The sequence below is a fragment of the Lytechinus pictus genome, chromosome 11, assembly GCF_037042905.1.
Source record: "Lytechinus pictus isolate F3 Inbred chromosome 11, Lp3.0, whole genome shotgun sequence".
Taxonomy (NCBI): domain Eukaryota; kingdom Metazoa; phylum Echinodermata; class Echinoidea; order Temnopleuroida; family Toxopneustidae; genus Lytechinus; species Lytechinus pictus.
In genome coordinates, this window is record NC_087255.1 from 34,933,700 (window position 1) to 34,955,288 (window position 21,589).

The following is a 21,589-nucleotide window of genomic DNA, read 5'->3' on the forward strand; positions in this document are numbered from 1 at the left end:
TGGGACGTGGGGCGGTACTAAACCCAATGTAAGTAAATGTAAAGCCGACGTTCGTGATCACGTCCGTGACATATATCGCTGTACATGTTTAGGGGGTCAATTCAGGGAATAACTGTCAAAGGTACCGCTTTGTTTGCAATACTTCAGGGTAGGGTTTCATATGGAAAATACGTGCTAAGGGTATTTTCGAAACTACATTGTCACGCCTGGTATCCACTCGTCAATGGAAGTGACCAATCCCCCCCCCCCTCCCCGGGATTCTGATTATTGTGGGAGAGAGAATATGACTCATTTCAGCATTTTAGAATTTGCTTGAACATACACGCAATGCTCCCCTCTCGCCTGTCCATCCCCACAGTTTCAGCTGGTAAAGGTGGGGGGGGGGGGGGGGTGCTTGTGTGCCCCGGTCGTAGTTTATATCCCACAGTGTTCGAAAAATCTCGAATTGAGTACAAAAGGTCACTGTATACATGTGCATGAAAGGTGAATTGGTAATGGCAGTAAACTTGTGGTTTGCTAGATTTGTTTGCCATCCCCTCTTCTTCTTGATAGTTTGTACTATTAATACAATTTGATTTATCATCGTATTCACCTGTTTATCCACGTGTACAGAGTGTGGGTCGTAGATGGCATTATAATGGGTTGAGGAAACCAGTACATTTTGGAGGGGGAGAATCCAAAATTGAATGTCTTATTCGCTTATATATAGATGATTTTAAGAATTAAAATAATAATGAAAAGGAGGTGTAGAGGTGTTGTTGCTCAGTGGATATGTCTCTGAACCACAAGGCCGGGGTGGAGCCCCACCACACCACATTTGCCACTCTCTACCCAGGTGTAATTAATGAGTACCCGATAGGAAGAAGTTCCTTGAACGCTCTAGCGTTCGAGCAGTGTAGCTGAGCTAAAGGCAGTGGAATTGTTTACAGTGCTTAGAAACAGCGCTATATAAATGTTGCATCTAATTATTTCCTATGCAAAAGACACATTCATGATTTAGACTAAGGTATCCATACTAATAGAATCAATCTTTCAATTTTATACATAATTCGTTATTCTATAGGGGAATTAATACACAGGCAGAGTTTAGATAATTGAACTAACACGGCAAAGCATGTTTCAGCTCATAGCCAGGTGCTCACGCATTGTAGAAACTGGTTCAATCCGCCTCAATATTAATTCCACTGAGTCAACACTTTAAAAACCAGCTTCTAATAACAGTATAATGGTGGTGGTGGTGCTGTGTGTATGGGGGGATGATAAATATGTTAAGAATGAAATGTCCTGGCGATCGTCCACATAATAATTTCTTCCTGTCATGAAAACAAAATAAGCTCAAGAGATTGCACAAATTTATTACTTTTCATTTTAATGTATGCGGCACACGCTAGGCGTACGAGGTGAGGTTTTTTTTTAATAATATTTTTGTAGTAAGGTGATGCAGGGTACTCTAGGCAGTTCCTGATCCAAAGGGGAGACTACGGCAGATCATAAACTGACCCTTTGGGCAATAATCAGACAATTGACCGTTTTTTATTTGCACATTGCTAAGGAAATATGAAGTGTGCATTAATTTATGCTTCCGTTAGTAAACAGTAAGAAGTACTTTCATTTCAAATTCCAAATTAGGTACTGCAGTAATTCAGCGTAACCGCTTCTTCGAAATGTCTCGCCTAATACACAACTCTCACCTTACCCCAATCAAATCTTTTAATTCTACTTTCATACATTGAATAATATATGTATTATGCAGTTATTGTGATACCGAAATGTGATCAGAATGACAATATCTTGCGTGTATAATCGCAACTTATCAGAGACGACTATTGACATACGATTAAAAGAAAATAAAAAATAACAAAAAAATAAATAAACAACGTAATTTCATTACAAAATGCATAATTACAGTAGAATGGAATTCCATCCAAACTTAGAAAGAATTTACAAAGCAGTAATATATTATATCTTAGGAATTTTTACAAGCTTAAAAACTAACAATTGCACTATGAAATTCAATCGCTAAGTTTGATCATACCAATGATACGAAACACCGTTTTCAATGAATGAGTGATAAACTGTAAAAAAAAAAATACACATATTAAATATATCAACGTTTGTCAGTTAATTCAGCAAGTGTCACAATAACAACATACACGAATTTGTAATAATGTGCCTGATCTATGGATTCGAAGTACTATACCTGTATTAATTAAATAAAAACAGGTTTTTAAGTGGCCAAAACGCTCATACAGTGTATGCAAGATCGTTCATAACTGAACGCATTTTTAACGTATATAGTATACGGTGGAAAAGGAAAAACTTTCATTCAAGTATAGATAATACACAATATAATGACTTTTAAATGAACATAAAAACGTGCAACAAATCTTCACTCAAAGATAGCACATATGGCATTGAAATTGAAATTCAAATTGTGTGAATCTATGTTTTATCACGTGATTAGTTTGGACCAACAGTTCGGTTAATAATCGTGTGAAATATAATAGGAGACAGCGGTCATGACTAGTTAATGCCATTCTCTAAAGTCTTCATTCTTGGAATTTCCAAATAAAGACGTTATTAAACAGATCAACAAAAACATGACCCGTTGTGATTCATCGATAAAACCATAACACTAGCATTCTGCGTTCTAAAATAGTGTTGTTCATCGGATAAAAAAGTGACGATTTCCTTTAACGATGACAGTAGTGATCACACACAAAAGACAAACACATTTTAGACTATACTTCAGACATAAACGGGACTAAAATCGATTAATAGTTGGGGTGATCAAATCAATTGGAAGAGCAGAAATTGCTCATAATTTAAGATTTAAGAATGAATTTCAGCATTTGTTTTCAAAGGACCCTTCCCCATAAATTTAAGGAGAAAAACTAACAATAATATAACATACTCGAGATCAATCAAATGTTGTTAGGAACTATTGATTGGATTGCTTGTCAATGTATGTATTTTGATTGTACTGATATTTGTATGTCTTTACTCAATATATGGTCGATGAATTGAATTGAACTTCTAAAACCATCACTACTACTCCTACAGCAAAAACAAAACAACAACGACAAGGACAACAACAACAACTACTACTACTACTGCTGCTGCGAGTACTTCTACGACTACTCCGACAACAAATAATACAACTAGTAGAAGTAGTAGCAGCAATAGAAGATTCAAAATCGTATAAGTATCACCATCTGCTGCAAAAGAAGTAATAACAGAATGATCTGGAAGAAATAGTATTAATACTAGGAATAGCATTAAATGCATTAGTATAGTGGATTTGGTAGGAATTGTAGTTGTGGTGGTAGTGGTAGCAGTAAAAGTAAGAGTATAAGCAGTGTTAGAAGTAGCAGTAGTAGTAGTAATAGTAGTCGTAGTAGTAGCAGCAGTAGTAGTAGTCGTAGTAGTAGTAATAATAGTATTATTATTATTATTAGTGTAGTAGTAGTAGTAGTAGTAGTAGTAGTAGTAGTAGTAGTATTAGTAGTATACCATGTATAATAGAAGGTAGAAATTGCGCTGCAGTAGTAGTAAAAGTAGTAGTAGTAGTAATAGTATAAATAAAAGGGAAATGGTAGCAGTAGTACAGGTGTTGTGGCTCGGTGGACATGTCTCCGGACTTTGAACCACAAGGACTGGTTTTCGAATCCCACCACGACACTCGCGTACTTTGGCAAGGCGTTTATCTACATTTGCCACTCTCAACCAAGGTGTAATAAATGGGTTCCCCGTTTAGAAGGAATTAATTGGATGCTTGAGCGTCCGTTCAGGGTAGCCGTGCTAAAGCCGGGTTAATATTAAGCAGCGCTATTTTTGTCTTAAAGGTATTGTTTAACTTTGTGAGCAGCCGATTTAAAAAATTATCAAACCAAGATGAAACATGTGTACAAGTGCATGTATTAGAACTAATAAACCCCGAAAACAACCATTATTGAGAATGAAAAGCTAAAACTACAAGGCAAACCCCGATTTTGTAAATAGGCGTCTTATAGACGCCTAAATAGTACACATAAGTGTATGGGATGAAATTAAGATGGTGTTTTCGGTCACTTTATATTTAAATTTTTGAAGCACTAAATAATTATTTTCGAACGCATTTTTTCTGGGCTTCATTTTTGTAACATATCACAGACACAGGTGACAAGTGTGACCTTCTAGCTCAGATTTTTTAAAAGTCAAACCAATGTTAACCAATCACTTTAAGCGATATAAATGATGCATGTTATTGTTAGTAGTAGTGATAGTAATAGTATTTAGAGGTAGTAGTATTATTAGTATTATTATTATTAGTAGTAGTAGTAGTAGAAGTAGAAGTAGAAGTAGTGGTAGGAGTGGTAGTAGTAGTAGTAGTAGTAGTAGTGGTAGTAGTGGTAGTAGTGGTAGTAGTAGTAGTAGTAGTAGTAGTAGTAATAGTAGTAGTAGTAGTAGTAGTAGTAGTAGTATAGTAGTAGTAGTAGTAGTATAGTAGTAGTAGTATAGTAGTAGAAGTAGTAGTATAGTAGTAGTAGTAGTAGTAGTAGTAGTAGTAGTAGTAGTAGTAGTAGTAGTAGTAGTAGTAGTAGTAGTAGTAGTATAGTAGTAGTAGTAGTATAGTAGTAGTAGTAGTAGTAGTATAGTAGTAGTAGTATAGTAGTAGTCATGACCATGGGAATCGGGTGGCGGCTGGGATGTTATTCTCCATAGGCAGCACCCCTTCAAGTGAAGACCCCTTTTTTGCTTGTGAAATTGTTCTGGAAGAAAATCACCTTCTTGATAGCAAAAGTATTTTATTTGGCTGTCAAGTTTAAACCAGTACCCCTATAAAAAAGTAGTAGTAGTAGTAGTAGCATCAGCAGCAGTACTAGTAGCCTAGCAGTAGAAGAAGCATTATTGTTAGTCGTAAAATAGAACATCTTTTAGTAGTAATTGAAGAAGTACTAGTATTTTTAGCAGTTTGTTATAGTACGACTTATACTTTTGGTAGTATTTGTGGATTAAGTGGAATGAAACGTATTGTTATCATTTTTATTGTGAATATCAGTTTCATTAATCTTATTATCATATGAGCAGCAGCAGCAGCAGTAGTAGTAGTAGTAGTAGTCGCGTTAGCAGTAGTAGTAGTAGTGATAGTAGTAGTAGTAGTAGTAGTAGTAGTAGTAGTAGTAGTAGTAGTAGTAGTAGTAGTAGTAGTAGTAGTAATAGTAGACTACTACTACTAGTAGTAGTAGTAGTAGCGGTAGCAGTAGTAGTAGTACTGGTAGCAGTAGCAGTAGAAGCAGCAGCAGCAGCAGTAGTAGTAGTGGTTGTAGAACTAGTAGCAGTAGTAGCAGCAGAAGCAGCAACATCAGCAGAAGTATTATTATTAGTAGTAGTAGTAGTAGTCGTGGTAGTAGTGGTGGTAGTAGTAGTAGTAGTAGTAGTAGTAGTAGTAGTAGTAGTAGTAGTAGTAGTAGTACTGATAATAGTAGTAGTAGAAGTAGTAGTAGTAGTAGTAGTAGTAGTAGTAGTAGTAGTAGTAGTGGTAGTAGTAGGAGTAGTAGTAGTAATAGTAGTAGTAGTAGTAGTAGTAGTAGTGGTAGTAGTGGTAGTAGTAGTAGTAGTAGTAGTAGTAGTAGTAGTAGTAGTAGTAGTAGTAGTAGTAGTAGTAGTAGTAGTAGTAGTAGTAGTAGTAGTAGTAGTAGCTGTTGTTGATGTTGTTGTTGTTGAAAAGAGCAAGTGTCGTACAGCTAATCGATAATGGTGGCGGCTTTGGTGTACCAAACAAGCATAGCACTAAAGTTTTCATCAAAATTAGATGTAAAATTTGAAATAGTGGTCTGATTCTGTTTCACATATTTTCAACAAAATATTAAATGCATATCCTGGTTAGTATTCGAATGACTGATTCGATAGTATTCGCATTATAATTCGTTTTCGTTGTTGTGTGATAAAATTAATTTCATTTTTTAATAACTTTGGAAATTAACAAGCGCTTCTCTTATTCACAATAGACCAAATAGTGATGACTTGACATGTTTAATTACATTTACAAAATAGTATTTCTCGATTTGAGTTAGAATGGTAAAAAAAATAAATTGATTTAAAATGGCATTAAAAAACAGAAAAAAGTTATCAATCTTATAAATAAAGATGATTTTGGTCGAAAAAATGACAAGCAAGCAAAAAAGGGGATTTTGTTCAAGTTTCTACATTTTAGGAGCATGACAACGTAATTTCCAGGGTATGGTGTATAACATACTCAGCACCCCAAGACAAATCTTGTGGTGATTCAGTCATCATTTACTGATTTATAAATTCCTCTGTCATATATTTCTTACGTCCAGTCCTTATTTTTTTTTCTCAGTCCAATGCTTGTTTCATTATTTTATATCCATTCAACTCAACTTATGTGTGGGGGTGGACTTGACATTTAAAAGGCACGCGTAATTGTAGTTATGGTAAGAGATGGAATCACTTCATCTAAAATCTATTATATCAATCCGATTGAAATGGTTAACTGATTGTGATCAATGAAAACCCGATTTTTACAAAATAGATTTTCCTCACTTTTTTGTCTCTATCCTGCTCCATTACATTTTATAAAAAGTCAAACAGGATTATTAAAAGCCTACGCAATACGATACACATGCTCACGTTCAAGGAACGAACGTAACGAAAAAAGCTTTTCGACCCATGTATCATGTTTATAGTCACTCCCAATAGGGGTATATACATTTCAATATTCTCTTTAGATCGATATAATTCACTACTTGAGTAACTTGACATTGTGTGTACATTAATATTTTGTGCACATTAATATTTTATTTTAATAATGTTATCAATAAATAGTGAAAAGAAGATCGGTTACTCTGTGGAAGCTTGTATAATAAAGAAATGTTTATGATTATACGTGTTCAGGAGATTGAAAAGTCTAGTAAGATTATGATGTTAACTCGTAAAGCCATCTCATGGGATACTAATTGTCAGTTTAATACACAAAGGAGTAAATCTAGTTCTCGGGTTACTCTTTTTTTTATGATGAAGTGCATTAATTATTGGGTAATCTTTTGTAAACGATGATAGCAGTTAACCTACGTCTATTCAGACATTAAGAACAAGCTTTCACAGAGTTACCGGTGATCTTTAGATATAATGAAGCTATTTTACAGTTATAATATTTTAAATAGTTGACGGAATACTGAGCTGTCATGAACAACCACAGCTATCGACAACCATATCTGGTAAAGCATACAGCCTCGCTTCCGTTTTGTCACCATCCAACTGATGGAGGTAAAGTACGGGAAGTGAGCCCAGTTTGGACGGTGTGCAACAAGGGCGTGGCAAAGACCTTGGAGATTCTATCCGTATAAGAGCCCGGATGAGGGCGTGTGTGTCCGCCATATTGAAAAGCTCGGTGCATTCCCCGCCACAAAAATGCGCGTTGTATTCTAACGGCGCCAGAATCCAGTTAAATCCAAGTTCCCTGAAGGATATCGTCAAGTTACGTCGTTTGCAACACTCTTCACTCTGCTGATACTGTCCACACTCCGGTTCTGCATCAACCATCTCATTATGACGATGAGACCTCCGTCGTCGTCGATGTGGTACATGTACACCTTGTCGAAGAGTGATGTCAACACGGGGCCGAAGGTCTTCCTGGTCCGTTCGCTCAGCTGGAACGCGACCATTTGTATATCCACTTACAAAGAGATGCGTCGTGAGTACCAAATCACATTCAACTTCTAATCCATGGTTCGTGGTCGGGTCTGAAACCCACATCGACACAGCCTCGCTGATAGGAAACGACACCCAGTTCGAATCCGTGAGCGAGACTTCCTTGCTGGTGACAAATCTTCGAGGCGTATTGACTCCTATCCGAGTTGGAGATAGTAGCTGGTATATCCGAACAACAGCCGTAGTCTCCTCTCCGGTTATACCAGGAGGTGTGATGAAGAGATACAAGGTTGCATTATGAACTGTTCGAGGCGTGTTTTGTGGAAACTGCACGGGTAGATAGATGCGAAGCTTCCGAGGAGAGAACCAATCGAAAAATGTAATGTTGGTTGGAGGGCCATCTGAAACAATAACATAATAAGAATAACAATTACTATTATGTATACATTGCGCGCATCGGGATAAATATTTTGACTGACATAGCAATTTAGGGAATCATTTTGCACTCCGAAATTACCAGACCTTTGCCTAGCTGCTGCAGGAGCCACTGAGCCATGAACGACAAAACAAAACGTTTGTGAAAGTTGTTCTTATAAGTTGACCAATATAAACCGAAAATTGACGAGTGGTTTCACAATTGCGTGTATGGGGGGGGGGGGGGGGGGGGTACTCAGTATACATGTATGATACGTATGTGCCGCGATTGAGACCCCCATTTTCAGCCTAAATTTCCGTTCCGGAGCATCACCAATTCAGAAAGCCATAGAAATTCAATTTTTCCCCATTCCGGAGACCCTCAAAGTTGGGATTTCTCGCTCCAGAGAGCGCCCGTCGTGATCTACTCAGTCGGTCAGAGCCAAAATTCATTGACCTTAAATGACATTTTTTACCTTGGTCGTGTGACTTGAAACTCAGGCAGGATGTTCATGTTCAATGATACTTGATTAACCTTATATCCACGTTTCATAAACTAGGTCGATATATCTTCTAAGTTATGATGACATTTCAAAAACTTAACCTTAGGTTAAGATTTTGATGTCGATTCCCCCAACATGGTCTATGTTTATTGACCCTAAATGACCTTTGACCTTCATCGTGCGAACTGAAACTCGGGCAGGATGTTTAGTAATACTTGATTAACCTTTTGGCCAAGTTTCATAAACTAAGTTCATATACTTTTTTAAGTTAAGCTGTCATTTAAAAAAGATTTGGTGTTGACGCCGCCGCCGTCGACGTCCCGACCGCCGTCGGAAAAGCGGCGCCTATGTTTATTTTTTTTAAGAACGTCATTAATCATTTTCCACAACTTAGAAAGGTCATTTCTAAGTTTTTGCAACACATTACTATTCTATCGTTTTTACGCCTTTTTTAGAATTAAGTTCAATTTTAAAGTTCCTTTATTATTTGGTTTCTATTTTTGCAAAAACGTTTTATAATTCATAAACTGTATTTTTATGTATGCATTTTAATAGATTTCGTTAATTAGGCTTGCGTATTTTTTTTCGTTTATTTTTTGTTCTGATTAATACCGTGTTTACGCGTGCATCTGCCCGCGGTTCAGAACCAAAAGCCGATGCAGAATCGGCTTTTGGTTTAGCTTGCACTGCGTTTACACGCTGTCACAGCTCGCGGTGCAGAATCGGATCGCGTGGCGAAAACCTGACATGATACGCACACCAACAATATACGTCCTAATAAAGACAACGCTGGATCCGTGCGCTTACAATTACTTCACAATGGTAAAGTATAAAATGAAATGCGCACCAATTGCCGATGCAGAATCTGCTTTCTGTTTACACGTAGTAAAAAAGCCGATTCTGCATCGGCTCGCGGTTCTGAACCTACTACTTTGGTGGTGCAAATTGCCGGTTCTGAACCGCGAGCCGATGCAAGTCAATCGCGTCTACACGCTATGAAAAAGCCGATGCAAAAGCCGATTAAGTGTAAACATGGTAATAATGGTAAAGTATTAATGAAACGCGCCCTAATTGCCGATGCAGAATCGGCTTTCTGTTTACACGTAGAAAAAAGCCGATTCTGCATCGGCTCGCGGTTCTGAACCTACTACTTTGGTGGTGCAAAATTGCCGATTCTGCACCGAGAGCCGATGCAACTTAATCGCGTTTACACGCAACAAAAAGCACCGCGAGCTGTGACAGCGTGTAAACGCGGTGCAAGATAAACCAAAAGCCGATTCTGCATCGGCTTTTGGTTCTGAACCGCGAACATATGCACGTGTAAACACGATATTAACCAGGCTGTCCCTGCCCCCCCCCCCGCCTGTTACGCCACTGTCCTATTCTTCTTTTTTAATCCGACACTTTTTAAAGTCTTCTTACTTTATGTAGTTCTTTGCTTTTGAGATCTATATTGTTTAATAACTGGAAATTATTTTTTATGTATGTATAGATCTGTTTTAACGGGACATCGATAAAAAACAGCTTGCCTGAATTGAATGTTTCTTTGTATTCCTCTATAAATATGTTGAATAAACAAATAAATAAATAAATAAATAAATAAATAAATAAATAAATAAATAAATAAATAAATAAATAAATAAATAAATACATACATACGTACATACACCAATACATACATACATACATAAATAAATAAATAAATCTGAGAAAACTATGTGATAAACTATACACTACATTTGTTTATGTATGTTAAAGCGACATTTTAGGATAATGAGCTTGCTTACACTTAACAGTAAGTGATTTTTCATCACTGTACATATACCATTTGCACTGTGCTATCCAGGTGTCCATGACAGATTTTAGTTAGTCATCACGGGTGTGGATGTCACTACCATTGGAAAGTAAACAACGTCTGCAAAAACTGCGGAAAGTTTGAGTTTATTTTCACGGGAAGGCGCGGAACGCAAATGGAGAGTAAAACGTCGAAAAAGAAGAAAAAAGGCCCCCTAAATCAAGATGGCCTAAACGCGAATAGAGTGTGTTATGACTGCAGGATCAATGGTTAACCCTCCATGTTAACGATGGACACACATTTATTCATTTCAGCTTTTACACCTGTACTAATACAAAACATCCCTACCATGACCAAATTAAATTATCCTAACATATTAAGAAAAATGGGGGATACTTATTGGACCTGACTCTCAGGCACGGTTGTAGACTTAAAGTTTTTGAGGGGCTTCTGGGTGCTTGAGAAATTTTCGACGTTTGGATTTTCAATAAAATGACAATGGCCTATCGTGGGCAGCCTTATACAGTCCAAGCGACTAGTCCATCGCCCCAACCCCCGGCCCGGCTTACTAGTATTTCTAATAGTAATATTATGCGATGGAGTGTACCGGCCGAGCGAAAAAACCCACATATTTAAAATGCTTGGGAATGTTTTTCATATTCATTTCATGTCTATGTAGGACATTCATCGGGCCCTGATGGGGGTAAATTGCCAATTCGTCTACTGCAATCTCGTCCATTTACCACATGGTCTACCTTCATTTAGTCTAATGTCATCCCGTCCATCAACATTTCGTCTAACAACAATTTAGTCCAATAAGTATTTGGTCCAATCATCACTTCGTCTATATAATAACCAATTCGTCTATAATTATCATTTCGTCCTAAAGTCAGTTGGTCTGCATTGGACAAAATGGCTAATAGGCAAACTGGTTATTAGACAAAATGGTGAGTGAACAAAAAGGCTATCGACCATGTGATTAGTGGACGAACTGATGGTAGACCAAATGACAGTAGACGAGTTGGTAATTTGACGAATTGGCATTAGACCAACTCGAAAATAAACTCCTGATGGGTGCTATAAATGTAGATGAGGACATGTAATTTCACTTCACGATACGGGGGGGGGGGGAGATATTAATGACTATTTTCGAAGTGAAATCTAGCTTTATAATGTACTTACAAATAAATGAACTTCTTTAGCATTCTTGTCCCTGAATGGGTTACACAACTTGCAGATCGACTGCAAAGAACATTACCACATGATCGCTGCCCTGTGTAACCCAGGGGCGGTGGAAACATGGGGGGGGGGGGGGCAAGAGCCCACAAAAATTCCATGTAGGAAAAAATGTCCTTTTTTCAAAATGAAATGTGATTTTTTTCAAAATGAAATGTGACTTTTTTCAAAATGAAATACCTTTTTGAAGAAAAACATTTTAGGTCAGAAAATCACAATTTGTTTCGCATTAATATTGTTTAGTATAAGGTATTCGTCCTGTTCATGGTTACAAAAATGCATAGAATTTCCAGTTTTCAGGTTGAAGTGTCATCCATTATTGTATCGTGTATCGCGCCTGCATCAATCTATGATTTATTAAGGTACTCATTCTGTTCTGGTTACAAGCAGTGCTTAGAATATCCAGTTTTCAGATGAGAAAATCACAATTTTCAGACTCGCGCTTCGCGCTTGCTTTAATAATTGTTTTGTACGATACTCATCCTGTTCATACAAATATGCTTAGAATGTCCAGTTTTAGGTTGGAATGTCACACATTTTGGCTCGTGCTTTGCGCTTCTACCAATTATTGTTTAATAAGGTAGTCATTCTGGTTAATAAAACGCCTAGAATGTCCAGTTTTCTGGTTAGAATATCACACAAGTTCAGCTCGCGCTTTGCACTCGCGTTGTTGACTGGGTGAGATATGTAGCCAGTATCCTATTCATAAGTCACTAATTGCAGTCTTAAAAAGGTGCCTTTTCTGATCAGTGTATTAAAAATTCAGCTCGCGCTTCGCACTCGCGTTACTTTTGTTTAAAATTAGATTAACATCTGTGAACAAATTTTCGGCATTACTCCTATGTTTTTAAGATCGCATGTTCGATCTGTGATCAAAATCAAAAGTCAGAAAAAATTGAACCAATGGGATTCGAACCTGTCATCTACTGCTTGCCGGGCAGCGACTCAACCACCAGGCTATTCTGCTTCACGGCTAAATTACGATGAACTGGAATTCAAATACCATCGATCCTCTTCTTTCTGACTTATCAATATGCAAATGCAGTCCGCCGTGGACAATAGATAGTAAATACAAAGGCTTTAACAGGAAGTAATAATAATTTGTGAACAAATTTTCGGCATTACTCTAGTGTTTAATATCACATGCTCGATCTGTAATGAAAATCATAAGTCAGAATTAACCGTGAACCAGAATAGCCTGGTGGTTGAGTCGCTGCCCGGCAAGCAGTAGATGACAGGTTCGAATTCCACTGGTTCCAATTTTTTCTGACTTATGATTTTCATTACAGATCGAGCAAGCGATCTTAAACACAGAGGAGTAATGCGGATTTTTTTTCACAAATAATCATGACCTAATAAAGCCTCTTTATTTATTATAGATTCACATAGATTTTTAATTATTACAAAAACTGCTCGGAATGTTTAATTTTCATGTTTTATTGCATGAAATGTTCATAGTTTAAGCTCGTGATTCGCGCTCGCCACATCTCGCAAGGATGCCCGTTTGACAGTGATTAGATCCATAATCGACCAACAAGCGAGTTTTACAACTTCAGATTTGAAAATTTGTCCAAACCGCTCGCTCGCTAAAATAATGCCTAACTATACATCTTATTAGTCGGAAATCACTTAAAAAAAAACTGTATTCAACTTAATTACTACAAAACACACATATAATAATCCCATGGTGAAGATATCCGTTTTTTTACTTTGCCCCCCCCCCAACGAAAATCCGTTCCACCGCCCTTGGTATAACCAATGTTAGGTCTACACAATAAAATATTGCAGAGAATAAAATCAAATCACTCTAGGTAGATCCTGAAGGCAGGGGCGATCGCCCTTGAAAATATTTGGGAGAGGGCAAACAAATGGATTTGACCTGCAAAACATTTCTGACAACTTGAAAAATATATAATTTGAAATATTCTGTATCATAATTTGGCGTGCTCAAAATTTTGGACATTATTAATACCCCCCTCAAAACATGGTTCGACACCTCTGACTCCAAACTATAAGTTTTGAATAATAATAATAATGTTAATAATAATAATAATAATAATAACAATGATAATAATAATAATTATGATAATGATAATAATGATAATGATAATAACAATGATAACTATAATATTAATTGTTTATTTATATTGCGTAATTTCTATATGTATATACTCAACTGCGCATTTCAATAATGTTATTATTATTAATAATGGCATGTGATAACGATCAAGCCATGAATGGAATATTACATTATTTTATACATATATACGCACATTATGGCCTCCATAATCATATCTATTTTTTTCTTTATGGTTGAAAATGGGGGGGGGGGGTGGAGGGGAGGGCATTTTTGCTAAGCCCCCCCCCCCCCCCCCCCCGACAATAGATGAAATCCCTGTTTAGAGCGTGCAAATCCGGGACGTCTGCACAAAAAATATGCGTTTAGTGTCCTAGCTTTATGCCCTTGAATGCTCGTTCGTTGTCGTTTAGGATGTTTTTTTCGGGACGATTCTTGTGGATGATGTCTATTCATTAATAGCAGTGACACCCCCGGTCATTTCGTATGTTCTTTCATTGGATTGATAGGAGGGCATCTACTTAGAATGCTACATTTTTTTTATTTTGCCCTTGAAATGTCAAGATAACATTTATGGGGCCCGTTTGCTTAAAAGTTAAAACTATTGGAACTTTGCTATCGTGGCAACTACCATGGTAATCTTGATTGTTACTTGCTAAGTTTTGAAAGGTCGGAGTACACTCCGACCTTTGACTAGACCAGTAGTCAGTTGGGTGAAACTGATATGACAATGACTGATTATCACATTTCTGACATAATTACACTGCAAAAACCCCGGTGTTGATTTAATACCATGCAGCCCGGAATTTATATATGTCCACACCAGAGAAGTATTGAAACAACACCATTTTGGAATCAAACCAATGCTGTTTTAAAACTAATTGGTGTTGTATAAACACATATCTGGTGTTAGACTAATACCCAAACCGGTGTTGTTTAACACTTCTGCGGTGTGGACATATATAGATTCCGGGCTGGTGTTAAATCAACACCGGAGTTTTTGCAGTGTATATTCCAGTCAGAAATAACTATGTTCTAGTAAAATACGACAAGAAAATAGTCAAATATGACTAGAATAACAGTTGCACCCAGCTGATCCTATTAACTAGTAACTTTTGACTGATTTTTGTCAGAGTGTATAGTACCCGTCTGGACAGAGATACTCCGACCCTTCCTCCGTATGGGCTTCCTCCGACCAAAAACGCCTACATCAGAATCATGAGTTTATACGTATCTCTTGGATTTTAATCCATTGATAATAGAATTTCACCCAAACGAGGATCCCACTTCTGAACGAGGCTAGTGTAACGCAACGTTTTATACCAAGTCACTTTGTCGGGCAAAGCGAAAAATGTATTTAAACACAAGGTTTATTTATTATGTGACAACCTTATTATGAAGTCGACACAAGTCAAAGTGTCAGTTTTCCAATTATGTATTGTGTTAAAACAAGACTTCACAATTGTCTGATAGTGCCTTAAGTGGCTGAATGTCGGCTGTAGACCAATTGTTTTCAAAATTCATCACGTTTTTAGTTTTGCCTGGAGCATGAATAACAACAAACGATGACAATCTTGAGTCCAAGGAGCTTGTTTTCTCCAAAATAATCCAGGGAAAACTTCACAACCACGGTTGACAACGTAACATTCTTCACTTTGATATTAGAGGAAAAACAACGATAACAAAGTACAGAAGATTGGACAATCTTTAAACTCTGATCCCTGGAGTGCTTAGGAAAATGAAGTCAAAACAAATCAATAATATCTCCTAAGAGTGATAATCAAAACACCTTCACTCGATCCAAAGTTTTCTACTATGACGTCAAACCCCAAGAGTCTATTATCGTTAGAATAAAGACACCATCAATACCATGCTAGCTCACAACCAAACTGAAAACCTTAACAGATAATCACCTTTTCATTGCCATATATTTTGTCACCTGTAAATCAATATTAAGAAGAAACAGGCAAAATTATCTTTAGCACGAGGTTTTTATAAATTCCATGAAATTAATGTTTCTCTTCTTTCCAAATCGGTTGTCTCATCGTCTTACAAAAGCCGTACCTGTCTACTTTTTGATGGATTAAAATACTATAAGCCATCTTATAAATAAGTATCAAACACTTTGCGTTGTATCAACAAAAGAGTAATTTGCTCCAGTTTTTCATTATCCGGAAAACTAATATAATGTTGTTTACACCGGCGCACCTTCAATAAAAAGTGAGAAAAGGGAATAAGGGGGGGGGGGGACATTATGGAATTATTTGTGTAATATTATGTCAAATCTTTCACAAAGTTAAGTGTTGTGTTAACATACTTCGCTCGCTCGCTTGCAGTTTTTTTTCCAATAACTGTAATGTTGGCCTGCACGCCATGTCTGGTCCTTTACCTTTCAGTTTTATTTTTTGGAAGGGGATCATTGCCAACAGTGTTTTGTATTATCATTATTTTGTTTAGATGATTTAAAATATAAGAAATCAAGCAAAACCTTAAACAAAAAAACCCCGCTTAATGGCTCAATTGAGGGATATGTCTGAAATATAATACTCAAATATTTGTAATTGCTTGCTTCTCTCCCAAATTTGATGTTGTATCTACTATAAAATAAACGGTATTTAGGTGCAACCAAGCACTATATAAAAAAAAACTATATAAGTAGGGTAATTTAGACGTTGGTATATACACTGTAAAAAATGAAGTGCTATTTTAGCACTTAAAATGCTAGTATAGTAACTGCACTACGAGTGCTGATTTTCTAGTTTAAATTTGAACTAAAAAATCAGCACTCGTAGTGCAGTCACTATACAAGCACTGTAAGTGCTAAATTAGCACTGCATTTTTTACAGTGTACATGCTTAATTTGACTAATGTCATGAAGCAATAAATGTATAAAAAAACTGTCTGAATCGTTAACCAAAAATAGATCAATATTTCACACGTTTCAAGTAAAATGAAATTAGTTACTTCCAGCCCTTTATAATAATCAAACTCTCAAGTGTTAAATGACAATCAATTAGGATTTATCCCTTTCTTCAGAGAAGATAGGATCGATCAGTTTATATACGCGTGTCTTAACAAAAGATCAGTTCCTTTTCATGCTCTAGTCTTTATGATCCTATTTTTAGATCTTACCTCTCTATGTGAACGCGAGTACTCCCATCTAATATATACAATGATGCTCTTGGGTTTGACATACCTTGTTTTTAAGACTACTTCTGTATTGCCATGGCCATTCATTTATTGTGACAATGATTTGTTATAATGAATTATTCATGGTGATAAAACTGGACAATGGTAGATGTGTTACAGTTATATATTACTTTTTTCTTCGGGATTCAGGGGAATATGTGATATTTACGGTTATCTTGTTATGGTCTTTAGGGGCTTATTCCTAAATAGTTTTTATGACCACCCCTATCCAAATTTTTCTTTAAGATTACGACGATCAGCTTATTGACAAGAACACAGAAAACTGAATTTCTTTTCCAAACTATGTTAATGCGCTGCAAACAATACGCATTCATGTGGCACTGATAGTTTTTTTTTCTTCGAATACAATGTTTAGATGAAAATCTAAATTGTCACTTTCCTCCAAGTACATGTTTGCTCTGTCAGTTTAACTAACATATTTTTATAAAATAGCACATGGGAATTCATATTAATGTAGCTATTAGGAATACATAATTCAAAATCATGAAGACGATTGCCTATATGAAGAATATGCATCACCTTATGTATCAAAATATAAGCCAATTTCTTTTATCCAATTAAGAAAGGAAAGTAATTACAGATAATAAAAAAATGAAAGTAATTTTCCAGTGTTCGGATGTTAAACTTGAATATTGTGATTGAACACAACTGGTTCCGTTGGTTGATGAATATATCACAAATCTCAACCGGCAGTCAGTGCTGTATGGGGTTAACATTGCAAGAATTCAAACGTATTTTTTTTTCCAGAATGAAAGATATTCATGAATTAGAGATAGCTGAACATGATCAAGTAGTTGACAATGTAATTTTCATGGACTTCATTCTATCCAAACGTTTGGCCTGGATCAGTCCAAAGAGGAATCCTTGGCAAAATTAAGCTTATGTCAACGCCTTTGTTTAATCATACAAATATTTTTTTCGATATTCATTTCTTTAGTTAAGTCTTAGACTCAGATGATCCCACAGTTCACATAAGCTGTGATTCGACATAACCCTTTCTTATTATATTGTATCCAGTGGCGGTGCCCCCTTTAGAGCCATAATCATTTTTAAATGTAATTATATCGTTTTTACCCAATTGTGCCCCCCAAAAAAGTGAGAAACATTTTTTTTCCTAGTCAAATTTTCATCGCGAAAATGTGCCCCCCTTGGAAAATCTTGCATCCGCCCCTGATTGTATCCAATTATTTTGATGATTAGAGATTTGTACTTAACAGTAAACCTGATAGATGTTTGAAGAAAATTAGTAAAAATGTACAAAACATTGGTGGGAAAGGATTTTGTTGGGGGGGGGGGGTACATCGGTAAACTCGGTTTGGATATCCCCACCCATTAAATCTTTACTTTAGCAAACCGCAACATAACGAATGTACAATATTCCCTTTATTATGTTTGACATTAAAGTTAGGTTCTAAGTAATGTTTGCTTCTTTTCCTATATCCGCATGTGCACGCTGGCATAATACGTGATGACACGTTCTATTAAGCGATAAAATTACTATTTTATATTATTATCATTATTGTTATCGTTATATGTACATTTTCATATCATTCAAAATGCCAAAATGGGGTAACTGTGCCATGTAAATTAATGTATGAGCCCATTTTTTCTTGTTTATTCAGAGAATGTAAAATATTTTGAAAATCGCTGCACCAACTACGCCAACAGAAATAAAAATATTTTGATAAAGACGTTAAAACCCTGGACGTAAAACAGGGGACGTTCCTAATTCCATCTTAGCATTGTTCTTTTAACAAGCGCGGAGCAAGAGCTCAAATGTTTGCATTTTTCATGGATATTGAGTTGACATGGAAATGGTATATCCTGATTAGATTTTGTAATACATGTAAAACAAACAAGATGCGTATATGTATCTTATTGAACAGAGTAAGCGAGCGCGAACTGAACATTTCAATATAAACCTTACTGATCTGAAAGGGCAGCGGCGTATAGATGGGAGGGGGAGGGGGAGGCTTGGCATGGCTCATGACACTCTTGTGAAAAGGGACCTGTAGGTTGACAGTAACACATGAAAGAGATAAATATCGCAATAATTATATTATCAGTGATTAAATAGTGCATTCTAAGCTCTTATTACAATCATAGCAGGGCTAAATATGCAACAAATAAATGATGCGAGCGCGAGCTGATTTTTCCCCCATTCAAAAGTGGGAAATTCTAAGCACTTTTTGTAACCATGAACAGGATAGGTATTTGATCAAATAATTGAAATGAAGCGTGAAATGACTTCTTTTTTTCTTATTCATTCGACCTAAAAACCGGACACTTTGAGTACTGAACAGAAATGATGTCTAATTAACAATTCATGCGAGCACGAAGAGCGAGCTTAAATTTTGTGACATTTACACCCCAAAATTGATGTTCTATGCATTTTTTTTAATAATAAAAAGGAAAGGTGTCTTTACTAAATAAATGATGTGAGCGCAAAGCACGAGCCCCCAAATAATGACATATTAAGGCCTTTTTTAATGAAGAGCCACATCATGTAACCATGCAAACATTTAATGCAAGCACGAAGGGTCAAGGAGACCCTTTTAAGAGATGATTCCTCTTCTGATTATTTCCCCTCCTTATTTCTCCTTCCATTTTTTGCGCCTTTATTAGGAGGGGGCGCTTCACCCCTGGTTCGGCCGATGAACAAGTCACTGTTTAATACGTTATCTCGCAATAAAGATATCCTTAAACCGTCCTAAGCTGATTTATTGAAGCCTTATGCTATTATAATTGAAAAGGGGCAACATGTCGGTAATTATCTAAAGTAGGCCTATTTGATGAAAACAATAAGTCAAACATTGAATGTCTTTTCGAAAATGAGATGAATGGAAGGGATGAATTAGTAAATGAATAATATGATCCTCCTACCTGTACTTCTGAAGCTGTGTATTTCTTCACGGTAGGCTGGCGAAAGATGTCTGATACTTGACGCTTCTTGTACGGACTCATAATACCGTTGATACATTTCTTGCATACGAGCATCTGACATGTTGACACGTGCTATTTCTTCAAGAGTTGGAGGCCTCACCATGTCTAACTTCCTAAGAATCTCATCTTGAACAAGTTTGATTTGTTCTGCCCTCCATCGTGCTTGGGACTGAGTTGGGTAGTTCGTACCAGGCTCCTCCCCGTCAACACTGCTGGCTAATGGTGGCGAAGGCGCCGTCGTTAACAGTGGAGCCGTCGCCGAAGAATACGACACGGACGACGATGCGGAGGCTGAAGAAGGCAAGGTGGAGAGCGATGATAATGTATTTCTTTTCGAGGTCAGTCTTGATTCTTGCCGGTGAGTTCCGCTACACCCAGGGCATGATGATATGATCGGTCGGGGAGCTGCCCCGACATGGGGGAGAGCAATTACGGTCAGAAACACCAGTATAGTACCTCCCTTTTTTGAAGCACTGTGTTGCTCCATTTAAAAATCGCAGAGTACCTTGAAATTTTTCAGATAGATTAATTTTGATAATTGACAATGTAGATCGCTGCCAACGACACGGATCAGTCTATTCTCACACCCTTTGCAAATTTGAAAAATCAATTTTCTTGCAAGTTATCAATGGTAATGGTTTGTGAATGATGGAAAGACTTTGAACTCGATACGCACGTGAAAGGAACGCTAACCCTTAGCAACGCTGACTCATGCCGGCATGGAGACTGTCGGTTTCAATGCACGGCAAATTATATTTATTGACTCACATATGTGGGTGTTGCGAAATAGTGGTCAATAACCTTCTTGTCTCCTTCAACACACTATCAGTTAGGGCGTCGAATAATTATTTTCTTTCCATTTATTGCAGCCTTACCTCTGAAATTGATCAAGGATTGGAAAATGAGGATCTTTTAAAGTCAATGTCTGAAAAGTTACGCTCGTAAAACTTCTTTTTTATGATGAAAAACCTCTAAGCTTTTCTATATATATTTTTAAGGGGTTTGGGGTACTGACTCCTTAATTAATCTATAGTGTACATATGATTTATCGATTTATCAAAATTTCTTCCGTGCAAAGATACATCTTTGGATTAATCCGTCGTTGTAAAAGTATATCTTAAAGTCTAAGGTTTTTTTATGTTGCTAAGTCCTTTATTACTTTGTTTGTTTCATGGCAATATGAATGTCGTGCCTTTCCGTTTATGTTTTCTGGCATTTTATCTCACCTAAGCCTTTTATTTATTCATTTGTTTCCATATATCATACGTCAAGAGCAAAGACAGGATTATAAAATTCTGTGGAAATTACATATATCATATCACTGAAATTGTCCGTTTTCGAGCACATTCCTAGAATGCCTGAAGATTGTCCATAGGGTGTCCTCAGACACAATCCAGACATTTGCAGTACATAATGATTGTATCCGGACAGGGTGACCACTGACCAGGCACTAAGATCACATTAGAAATTCCATATCTGATATTATGTTTAAAACATCAACATATCAATTTTTGCATAATCATATTCTCATCACTTTAGTTCCAAAAGTACGACACGATATCAACTAAAATAAGGTGAATAAGGAAAAGAGCATAACATTTTAATAACTATCACTTTAATTTTCATTTCTTTCCTCTGCATTAGGTTGTTCAGATGCTCACCAAAGCCTTTTTTGCAGAATACCAGGCATCACACAAGGACAAGAACGACAAAAGGTAGACATTTACTTTTGAAATATGACGTATGCAATCAAATACT

General features: G+C 36.6%; 1 protein-coding gene across 1 annotated transcript; it reads right to left on the reverse strand.

The window, feature by feature from the left end:
* Positions 1-1,263: 1,263 nt before the first annotated feature.
* On the reverse strand, positions 1,264-20,318 carry LOC129272182 (bone morphogenetic protein 4-like). The gene is made up of 2 exons (XM_054909411.2): positions 19,772-20,318; positions 1,264-8,054 (listed from the first exon to the last, which is right to left on the reverse strand). Exons 1-2 carry the CDS (start codon positions 20,316-20,318, stop codon positions 7,186-7,188), a joined length of 1,416 nt encoding a protein of 471 aa, XP_054765386.2. The 3' UTR covers positions 1,264-7,185.
* Between the last annotated feature and the right edge of the window lie 1,271 nt (positions 20,319-21,589).

Coding starts and splice junctions, on each gene's coding strand:
- LOC129272182 (XM_054909411.2), bottom strand. CDS start 20,318: ATGGAGCAACACAGTGCTTCAAAAAAGGGAGGTACTATACTGGTGTTT. Junction 8,055..19,771: donor ACACAGCTTCAGAAGTACAG/GTAGGAGGATCA, acceptor TTATTGTTTCAG/ATGGCCCTCCAACCAACATT.